This window comes from Phalaenopsis equestris, unplaced genomic scaffold (assembly GCF_001263595.1).
Source record: "Phalaenopsis equestris unplaced genomic scaffold, ASM126359v1 Scaffold000121, whole genome shotgun sequence".
Taxonomy (NCBI): Eukaryota; Viridiplantae; Streptophyta; class Magnoliopsida; order Asparagales; family Orchidaceae; genus Phalaenopsis; species Phalaenopsis equestris.
In genome coordinates, this window is record NW_018164563.1 from 545966 (window position 1) to 557423 (window position 11458).

General features: G+C 37.0%; 3 protein-coding genes across 8 annotated transcripts in view; 2 read left to right on the plus strand and 1 right to left on the minus strand.

Moving 5' to 3' along the window:
• LOC110021113 (glutamyl-tRNA(Gln) amidotransferase subunit B, chloroplastic/mitochondrial) overlaps nt 1-795 on the plus strand; it is a 15056-nt gene extending 14261 nt beyond the window's left edge. For 2 of the 3 annotated variants that reach the window (XM_020719453.1, XM_020719454.1), the window contains exon 9: nt 527-795. In XM_020719453.1, coding sequence (XP_020575112.1) covers nt 527-610 — 84 coding nt within the window. In that variant the 3' untranslated portion in view covers nt 611-795. The other variant, XM_020719455.1, reaches the window with a different exon arrangement.
• Nucleotides 796-1606: 811 nt separating this feature from the next.
• Nucleotides 1607-4647, minus strand: LOC110021126 (60S ribosomal protein L21-1). The gene is made up of 2 exons (XM_020719475.1): nt 4338-4647; nt 1607-1946 (listed from the first exon to the last, which is right to left on the minus strand). The coding sequence occupies exons 1-2, from the start codon at nt 4572-4574 to the stop codon at nt 1689-1691; spliced, it is 495 nt and encodes a 164-aa protein (XP_020575134.1). The 5' UTR covers nt 4575-4647; the 3' UTR covers nt 1607-1688.
• A 4727-nt stretch (nt 4648-9374) lies between these two features.
• The window catches only part of LOC110021093 (exocyst complex component SEC15A), a 22520-nt gene continuing 20436 nt past the window's right edge, over nt 9375-11458 (plus strand). For 2 of the 4 annotated variants that reach the window (XM_020719426.1, XM_020719425.1), the window contains exon 1: nt 9375-9805. The gene's annotated coding sequence lies outside the window, so the exon portion shown is untranslated. The remainder of the gene's footprint in view (nt 9806-11458) is intronic. The other 2 variants (XM_020719427.1, XM_020719424.1) reach the window with 1 other exon arrangement.

Genomic DNA, 11458 nt, shown 5'->3' on the forward strand with positions numbered 1-11458 from the left:
CATCTGGTTTTGTTGCCCGCAGAGCTTTCAAGATTCCCTGTTGCGCCAACAGATCTTTCACCCTGCTTTGCCACAATCCGAAGTTACCAGTTCCGTCGAACTTCACCACCTCGAATTTCGCACCAGAAAATGCCATCTGAAAATTATTCCTGCAACAAAACTTTCTGCAAAAAATTCCTCTGCAAAAATCCTTACTCATACCATAACAGTATGTAAGTGCAAATATCAAACTTCGGGTGTTAGTTATGTAAATACATGAGATTGTGTGGTATTTATGTTAATTTCCCTCCTTTTTTTTTGTTGATTAAGGGTCCGTTTGGGGCAGCTTTTACGTTTCAGGATAACGCGGCCCGCGGGCGGCCGCAGGGGTTCAACCCACGGCCTGCATTTAGTGTGAAAACCCAAACGCAGTTTCAGATAAGCTGGCGAAACGTGCGAACCAAACGGTCCGACGGCGTTTTGAAAACGCCGCCCGCACTTATAAGCTACCCCAAACGGACCCTAAGCTGATAGAACAACATTTCAGGTGATGAAGGAGTCGAAGGGCAAGGCAAATCCAGCGCTTCTGAACAAGATTCTTTCAGAAAAATTGAATGCCAAGAGTTTATGAAGAAAAATGTGCATTTTTTATAATATTTGGCTTTTATTTATTTATATATTTATTGAAGCTTTGAGAGGGTTCATGATTCAGAAATGCAGATAACAAGCCTAGAGATGTGTCTCAGGATGCGATGGATGTATTTATAAAGGTGCTTTTGATAATTACTGTAAATTATTTTTCAGAATTTTATTTAATAATGGGTCATTTTGCATATCCAACACTTGAACTTTATGTTTTTACATTTATATCATCTGAATCTTTCATATCATATAAATGTCGCGCATGGTGTATGTGTTATATTAATTCTGTTTTGTTGATTAGAGGAAAGAAATAATGACCTAGTTTATAAAGCTCTTACAAATGCAAATTTTGGAGCTTACATTAATATAATGAAAGCTTTTTATAAATTCAACTCACTTTTATGTATTTACATATGTAATGCCTAAATGTCATTTTTTTACATACATATCTATGCTTTAAAAGTATTACTTTGCACATAACACTCAATTTCTATGCATTAACATGTCTAAACACCATATATATATATATATATATATATATATACACATACATACATGCACGCACATATTTTCTATGCATGAAAGTGTAATTCACTTTCTGTAAGTATAAAAAATGGCATTTTTGGTGACAAGAAAGATTTGAGTGGTACAAATGTAAAAAAGGTTAAAGCTTATGTATTAGATATGTAAAATACATTGGTATTGGGCTGTAGGTACGTAAATGCCCCAAATTCAAATGGTGATATATTTTTTTTACATCATGTCAAAAATTTGGTAGGTATAAATGTAAAAGGTGCAATTTAGGTGTGATATGTAAATACATTAGAATTGGGGGTACAGTCTTAAAAGTTAAATAAATAAATAAATACTCAGGAGCACAAATAATCAGCCAATCTAACCATAATGTTGTATGTCACAACTGCATAACAAATTAAAAATAACAACAATAAAGTTGATTAAAACACTAAAAAGACCCCAAAAATTGTTCAAAATTGCAAATGCTTCTAACATTGAAATAGTTTTATAAAAAAGGCTGGGGGAATGAAAATTTAGAAGGTTTAGGACATTCAGTAGCCACCCTTGAGGTCATTAACAACATCATAAGGAATAGGTGTCACTGTTTCTAATGTGGCTCCCTCAACCATGAAACCAGGTTTAGGCCCCTCGGGTTGCCTCTTCGTGCTGATAATCTCGCCACGAGATTTGGCCTCTGCCTTGAGCTCGTCATTTTTCTTCTTTCTAAGACGAAAATCTTCAGCACACCTTGAAGGCTGCACGTGCTCGACACGAACATGGATGCGCTTCTTGATGATCCTGTTGCCGACCTGATCATAGAAAGTCGAACGAATTATTGATCCCATGAGCTTATTTAGATAATTCATGAGTATTTTAATGATTTGATGTTACTGAAATTTTAGGGGCATTTACAAGTGATACGAGACAATAAGATTTTAACAATAAAAAGAAAAATAATCACGAGGCTTGACACAGTCGAAATAATCTATTATATATTTGAAATTGTGACTTCTCCATACCTAAAGAAGTTGGGATTACGAGATTATAAATATTTGCTTGTTAGTAATAATAGTTTGACAATCAAAACTTCAGATATAATAACTAGATAATATCAGTCATAATTGGGCTACAATAAATGATGATAATGTTAGACAATTGCTGATGATCAATACTTTCAAGTTCTTTTTACGAGCTCTAACTTAGTTCACAACTCTCTCTCATTCCCTCATTCTATAAATGGAACTTAATTTATAGATTTAAAGAAGAGATTTTAATAAAATCATCCAAAATCTTAAAATATTCCATCCGACAGCGATTCTTGCTGATTTTTTTTTTTATCAAAGATAGCTCTTTTAGCATTTATGTGCCATAATGCCCTTAAAATTGAATGATCTTAAGATTGTTATATACTACTAATTCAATCATTTAATTTAACTACAACCATGCCAAATTCCACCATCATTTAGACCTTCAATTAATACTTCAAAGATTATAATTATACTGAGCGTTTCATTTTGGACTCATTTGCATTCAATAAGATTACCTTTGATGTCACTAGGTTTATCTTGTTAAGGTATTTAATTTGACTATAAATTTGCTTAAATTAAAGCTCATATGAACTTGAATTTGAATATGAAATTTATTTCATTCAAGAAGAATTAAAATTTGTTCATGATCAAGTAAAGTATAAATATTTATATCGAACCTCATCCCTTCACACTCTTCACTAACATTTCATCATGCATCATAACCATTAGCATCATATTTGCATAGTCAACTAAAGTTTGCTTCACATATTTGAGTGGTGATTAAATTAATGAATATTCAAATGCGTGTGCCAAGTAACCTTTATACTGGTGCTCTAACTTACTTTACACTCTTAGTCATAGCATTATAGACATATCCATCATCATTATTCATTACATATATAATGAAAACACATTGCAACTTTATAGTTAGTATAACTGACTAGATCCACTACATTGGTGCTTACTAAATTACATCATTCACACAAGCTTCATCTTAACATACATAACATTATATTGTTAATAAAAATGTTTCGTTTAACATTACATTTATGCTCTATTGTGCATGTTAAATAGTTATTTACCTTATTCCGTTGTATAGTATATCTCTTCTGCTAAAATTCAAAAAAAGTGCACATCTAACTCTTTACTTTATTATGCGTGCCTTAAACTAACAAAAAGCAATCAAAGTTTTAGTTAATTTATATCAATCTAAATCTAACAAAGATCAGGATGAGTATTAAATCATCGGCCAAAATAGACAATCTGCACAGTTTAGGCGGAATTCACTTTTTATGCGTGCAAACTTCAAACTTTATAAACCAAGGGTAAAAAAAATTGTGGCATTTACATACATTCCATACAATTGTTATATTCTTTTTCAAATCTAATGGCTAAATTTTGTTTTTTTTAACATTTATACCACACAAATGTTTCATATCATATCAAAAAAATCGCTATTTTAGCTTAAAAAAGAGAAATATACCTTTTCATGCATAATTAAGGTGGCATATATATAAAAATTCAAGTGTGGGTATGCATTAGAATTGTGTGGCATGCATGTAAATCTTCCAAAAATTAACATGAAAAGAGGAACAAATGCTAGAATTATGCAAAATATGCTAGCTATGTAGCTGGAATGCTTAAATGCGAACAAGCAGGCAAGTTTGGAAAGGCAATAATTAAAAATGAAATCGTGAGCCACGTTATAATTCTGAACAAGGATACTGAAGAAGAAAATCAATAAATGAAACTAGGCAGCATTAGAGATTCTCAAAACTGCAGAAAAAAATGAAACAAAAGTGGATATGGATAGCCGCAATCAAAGAAATATATCAGTATTGGCAGATTTCTCACATCTATCAATTATAATGTAACAATACTTCTGAAATTTTAAACAAAATAATACAAAAATAATTTGCAGGTAATTCGTTCACGCATAATAATTCATTCATCTGTGGAAAAACTAACATAAGGAACTAATCCCATCGAGCAAGCATGCAGCAAAATCGAAAACAAAGCAAAGCAGCGTAACCACGGAGCTATGTTCAGAAAGATAACGACAAATAATATGAAAAATATAAGATCTAGAAGATTGAGACACATTAAACATTATTTAAATCTAAAAAAACCCTGGAAGCAGATCAATCATAGGTATACAAAGAAGGCGATCACCTGTTTGTTGATTTCGACTCCAATAGCCCTCTTGGTTACGTTCCACACTTTCCCAGTCCTTCCATGGTAGAACTTATGAGGCATCCCTTTGTGTATGGCGGCATTAACCTTGACATCAACGTAGTCTCCGATCTTGTAGGTTCGAAGATACGTTGTCAGAGGAATATAGCCCTTCTTCCTGAAGGGCCTCGCAAAAAGATCGCGAGTTCGCGAACGAAGACCGTGCCCCGCCGGCATCTTTCACCGCCGCCAATCCTCTGCAGCGATCTGTGACAAAAGAGGCGGAATGAATGATTGCAGCGTCTAGGGTTTGGATTCTTAAATATATTAACGGGCATGGTACAAAAAGTCGAAAAAGCCGGCAGATGCATCTCTAATTACAGTTAAGGGAACAAGGCCCATTGCCTTCTTGGGCCTGCCGCGTAATTCAGCCGCTGGTTAGTGAGTTTGTTTGGTTCTTGTGAGTTGAGCTTGACTCTTGATCCGGCTCCATTAAAAAAATATTAATATAAAAGAGTTAAATCTCAAAATATCCTAAGAGTCGTGCCTAAGGGATATAGCATTGGAACTTGGACGGATGAGAGGAATAGAAAAAAAAAATAGAATTAGAAGCAAGTGCACTATAACAGTGGGTTTTTGTTTTTTTTTAATAGATTCAGTAGTTCATTCTTAAAAAAATGATCCCCTCATTTATAGATTATAGTGATTGTCCATCTAGTGTAGCTCCTGGCATTGATCCTTGCGGCTTACCACACCCTATGTGACACACTACTCGTGCAGCTCCCAACTGCGACACTTGAGTAAAGGACATATAATCATGGAATATATAACGTACATAAAGCCAAAAGATTTTCATGAACATGCAAAAGGAAAATTCAATCATGAAAGAAATGCATCCAAGTATGCAAAATCGGTCAACCGGGTCATGTAGATCAGTCAAACAAAAGTTGTGAGTCGATCGATATGAGATGATGGATCAGACCCAACATATGGGTAGTCGGCCCGGGACTGTCTATCTGCCAAAAATGGGTGATCGATGTGGGGCTGTTGATCGAATCCCAAATATTGCACAGTTAGGTTGGGATGGCCGATCCAACCCGAAAAAATAGGTTGATCGAGCTAGGACTGTTGATCAAGTCTAAAGTAGATGATCGAACCAATGTGGTTGATTAAACCTAAAGGATTGGGCGATCGGGTTGGCGTGGACAATTGAACGCGGAAAGTAGTCGATTGAGCCGAAATGATCAGATTGGACCCAAAGTGACTGATTGAACCAGTGTGGTCTATCAAACTCAAAAAATCGGGCGATCAAGCCTGGGTGGCCAATCAGACCCAGAAAATAGGTCGATTGAGCCATGGTAGTTGATCAGACCTAAAGTGGGCGATCAAACCAGTGCTATTGATCAAACCCAAGAGATTGGGTGATCGGGTCGGGGCGGTCGATCGAGCCCTGAAAATAGGTTGATCGAGCTGGGACAACCGTTCAGACCCAAACTAGGTGATCGAACAAGTATGATCGATCAAACCCAAAAATCATGCGATCGAATCGGGGCGACCGATCGAGTATGGGAAATAGGTTGATTGAGCCGGGACGACCAATCAGACCCCAAGTGGGTGATCGAACCAGTGCAGGCGATCAAACTCAAAAGATCGGTTGATCGGGTCGGGGCGATAGATTTGACCCAAGGTAATCAGTCGATCACTAGTATGACCGATCGAACTAAAGTGATCACGTGGACAAGAAAACAAAAATGTAGAAATATCAATAGATGGTCATGCACATACAATACAACCCAAAGACACTCAACGTCACCTCAAACTCGTCTTGACAACCTCGTGTAGGTTCTAGAGTTGAATTGATGACAAGCGTTGTCAATGTTGTATTACGTGAAGCAATGCGAAGTTGATGTTCATTCACTCAAAATGGAGTGAAAAGTTGACTCTTGAGGGCAACTCTTCGCGATTGAGCGAAACCAAAGGGGTGCCACCATCCGCTTGATCCTTCGATCTCACTTGTCCATCCAAGTGAAACCTCTGAAACAAACGAAGAGGTCCCACAAAACCTCCTCTTTTGTAGGATTTTGGTGCTAGGGCTTAAGGGGAACACTCAAAAGTCTTAGAGGGATGTCCTCAAATGGCTTCGTAGCCTAAAGGCTTTCTCTAAGCACAACAAAACATAATCCTTAATGCTCTGCACTTCCCGACCAAAGGGGTCTAGGAAAGGAAAATATGAAAGTAGAGAGGATTATACCGTCGCGGTGATTGTTCGGCATTCGACATTGTCCGAAAATAAGCTCTCCAAATGGTAGGAGAGACTGAAAAAGTTTTCAAGCTTTGGTATAGGCACTTCTTCAGAGAACGATAAAGCTCTCCTTGTGAGGAGATTCCAATGACGTCATGAACTTCAACGAATGTTCTTCTCCCAAAAAGGATGAAACTCCCTTCAAGAAGAAGATTCCGGCAATGCTCTGAGCAAGAAAGCTTCTCTTCTCTATGTTATTTTTTTCAGTGAAATGGCGGCCGAAAAAGAAGAAGATGCAAAAGAGGTGGAGAAAATGATGGAGAATGAGAAGAAGAAGAAGAATAATGGAACGATAACTTACTAAATCCTCAAACTTTTCTCCAATAACTCTCCTCCATCAACACATTGATTTTAGGATCTCCTCCTCTCCAAGAAAATTTCCAAAATGATCTCCCTCCACTAAATGACTGGCTCCCTTGGTTATCCCTAGCAAAAGAGGTTTATCCCATGGTTAATGGGGAATAAATGACCTCTTACCCCATTGGGAACATCCCAGGTGACCAAAGGTACAAAAAATGACCTACGACCGCTTTGCGACAATTTCTAGAAGTCAGATGATGTCTCGTCAGAAAAATAGGACCGCGACGTGGCTACGTCATGGTTACAACATGATAATACTACCTTATAGGCATTGTGAACAGGCTAGTGGTGCGACCACTCCTGTCGCATAATTACACCACCCGCTCGCTCTGGTTAGCGTGGCTACACTGGCCTCAGGGAGCGGTCAACAAATATGAGAAGACCTAGCATGGCCACGCGGCCCACGCCAAATTTAGGCATGTTCACGCCGGCACTAGTTGGACCAAGCCTCATGTTCGAGTGGTCTTACGCTACATTCGAACCCGAGAAAGCTCACCCTAACTAAAAGGAACGTTCTGGACTCATTCACGCTATCGACTTTGCAAACTGGGGTCATACGAACGATGTTTTGCCAACGAGTACACGACCCGATTTGTTTGTACCGCGCTGAGCGAAATTCGTCGGTCCGATCGAAGCCGTCCGACATAAGTAATGCCGACTGGCCTTCGCTTTAGTGAAAGCCATACCCCAACAAAGCACTTTTGACCGCATGCCGGAGGATCAAAATCGAATGTCTTGAGCTCTGGGAGGTTGTGCATGCGTGCATCATACTCCCTAGTAATTCAAGCGGGCACCCAACACTCCTAACATCAAAAGATGTTGCCAGCAATTCCATCACTTTTATGACGTAAATCCGGATTTAGTATATCCATTTGTGAGGCAGAATTATTCCATCATCGCTCGTGATCTCTTCAGTCACAGACCAAATTTGATTACTTTGAATTTCTCAAATTTGATAAATCCTATTTGACATAAATCTAAAATGCAACCAAACACGGCCTAAAAACAACTACAACAACATCATTGAAAACACAAGTTGTGGTTATAAATTTGAATTGGCAAGTTTAGAGTCTCTGTGTTAAATGCACAAATCATTAGAAAAATAAATATTAGATTTTTCAATATTATATTTCAACAAAACATTAATGAAAATTAAATGAGATTTTAATCTTTATCATCATAGAAAAATATGATTCTACTTCCAATACATATACAATTCAATTCAATTCTCACATATTTATATATATAGCATTTAAATTTTTAACATCACATAAAAAAAATATCATAAGCTTTAAGACCCCTAAATACTATATATATAAACATTAGAATTTGGGTTTTAAGTATATAAATGCATAAGATTTATGCATTCCACCCATTTGTATGTATTAAAATATCTAACACTTAAATTTTACTTTTTTACATTTATACCACCAAAGTGTTTCACTTCACATAAAAATTATCATTATTTTATGATGGCTAATATGTAAAATTGAAGTTTAGGATAGATATGTAAATACATAATAATTGACTTGATATGAATGTAAGTATTTGATTAAATATTAATCGTATAATTCTTGTTATAAGTAGGGTTGTTAACGATCCGACTCATGTTGGGCTTTGGTCGGCTGAAAATTAGCTCAAATAGATTGAGTGTGGCTCAGAATCGACTTGTGACTCGTAGTATTCGATTTCAAGCCAACTCTGCTTGAAATTGTATCGAGCTCGATCTAATTCAAAATTGAAATGAGCTGGGTTATTTGGATCCGTTTCAAATCAAAATAGTTTTATGACTCATTATATTAAATTTTATTCAGTATTATATATATAATTTTTATAAATAATAGATATTTCGAGCAAATCTCAAAATAATTAAAATTTTTGCTTCTACAAATGAAAATCAATTTGAAAAAAATAGGATACTAAGTGGCTCATAAATCCAATTTAGAATTATTTATAATCTTTTAAAAAAAAATATTCCATTCCGATGTACAGACGATTAACCGCCATAATATTTTTGAGAAATATTTGTGTGCGAAAAATGCACGTAGAGTTACGAACATTTTAGGCTATTCGGAGGGTACAACTAGATTATACAATAAGTTATACCTCTTATAATTTTTTTTAAACTTAAATATAACATAACTGTATTATCCAAATAACTTAAAATGTATGCAACTCTGCTTATATTTTAAGTACAAATACCTCTTATAATTTTTTTTAAACTTAAATATAACCTAACTGTATTCTCCAAATAACCTAAAATATATACATCTGCTTATATTTTAAATACAAAAATATTTTCTCATACTCTTTCAGATAAATTAACATCGCTAACTACAAAACTGCTTTTTGCAGCGCCCCGCAGAATGCGACAAAGCTGCTTTTTGTTTTTTTAAACATTGTTTCCTAAAAGTTGAAGCAGCAGTTTTCTTTAAAAAAATTTCGCCTCAGATGAAAATCGATTTCTTGATTCCCACAACGCCTGTCCGGCTCCAAACCTCCGCGATTTCGCTCTGCTGCGGAGAGCTACTCCCGGTGCCGGCGGCCGCAGCCCGATCTCCGGCGAACAACAGCTTCCGCCTCCATCTCGAATTGCTTCCCGCGATTTTCGGCGTCTGCAGAACTGCGATCCCGCTTTGAACCGATCAAAACCGCCGGCGAAGGCTTCTGTATCAAGCCTTCTCTGTGGGAAATCAAGCACACACCGTCTCTCTTGACTGCTAGATCGGCCAGAAACAGTTCAGACAGCACGCGCTTGTTTGATTCGGTCTTCAAGGTTTCTTCATCTTATTCTTGTTTGCTTCTGGTTAGTTTTTTTTTTTTTTGTTTTTGTTTTGTTTTGTTAGCACACCTCATTGAATCCGTCTCTGTGAAGTTTAGCCGATCCATTTCATTTTCTTGATAACCTGGTTGCGTGATTTTTCTTTTGAGATTTTTAAAAAAAAAATTGGAAAAGACCATGGTTGTACATATCAAAATGTGACGCATTCTTCGAATTCTGGTAAGAGTTGCGCTTATATTTTAACCAAGCAAAATCTTGAATTTAATGAAGCATGTAAAGAGTTTTCATTTGATTTTCCCTTTGTTCTTGTTGATGATGTTGGTGGTGGAAGCGAAAGTGTGGTAAGGGTGGTTGGAAAAGCTAGGGATGATTGAAAACGGTGAGGGGAAGGCCTGGATGGCAGGTAGGTTGCGATGGAGAGTCATAGTGGTGTCTGGAACGGCTGCGGCAGCGAGGGAGGCGAATTCTGGAACGTGGCAGTAGAGGAGACTGCAGAAAATCAACAATGAGAGCTGTTTGGAGGCGGCTGCAGAAATGGAGGGCGTCTAGGAGTGAGGTGGGGAAAATGTGGAAGGGGATCAGGAAGATAACCATCATCTTGGGAGAGAGATACAGTGGGAACACCATCTAAACTCTCTGATATTGTCCTAGAAGGGACTACACGGATGACGGTGGCTGTCTTAAAAAAACTCATGCCAAAAAACTCTAATTTAAACCCTAATACAACACATATTAGGAAACAATAAGAAATGAATGAAAGGAAAGGAAGAAACTCATTAAAAATTAGAAAGAAATTGTCAAAGGGCCGCTCTACTTAGCTTTATGTTGTTCTCGTGAACCGGCGCACGTGTTCGATTCGGCTCTTGTAGTAGTACTGTAGTAGGGATCGCAAAAACGAGGCTTTTGGTAACTACCGCATTAGTCTTCCGGGGTTGGTGAGCTTCAACCTCATATTTCGAAGCTTATCTTTCTTCATATTAGTTAAGTCAGCCCCATTAAAGGTAGCAATAATCTTGCAAGCTCTAGGTAAGTCAATCATGCAAGCATTATCATTCCTAAGTGCATTCTGATAGAATACATATTCATCCACCTTTGGCACTACTTAAGTTGGAGCTTCATATCTCAATATATTCCACAAGTCAAATCTCAAGCAAGTAAATCTATAATCTGCTTCTCCCACTGCTCGTTCTTGACTAGATGCATCTGATAAACAAGTATGTTAGAAAGAATCAACTCTAGGATGAAATCTAAGGTTGGTTGGATCACATTAAAGTATATTCACTCAGGAGGGACATCTTTTTCTTTGGTAGGACCTAGATCCTATTGTAGAAATTTCTTCTCTACCAAGCTCTTAAGATAATTTCTAAAGTTGTGTTTCATATCTCATGTATGACGATTTATTAGTGGGTGCACTGTTGAATTGAATCTAATACCCAAATAACTCTATATAATCTTCTATAAGTGTCATAAAAGTGCCTCACCTTTGACATGTTGTCCTCCTTCAGTAGAGGGAACTCAGGAGGGTGTCTATATATCTTACAAGTTTGAGTTTCTCTTATCTGAGATTAACATGCCTTTGGTGTTGATTCGTCGAGCTCAAGACTTTCTAGGACAAGCATGATTAATTCGGTTGGAGTCTCTCTCATGGGCTTGGCTGGAACTACGTGCCTCTTTCCC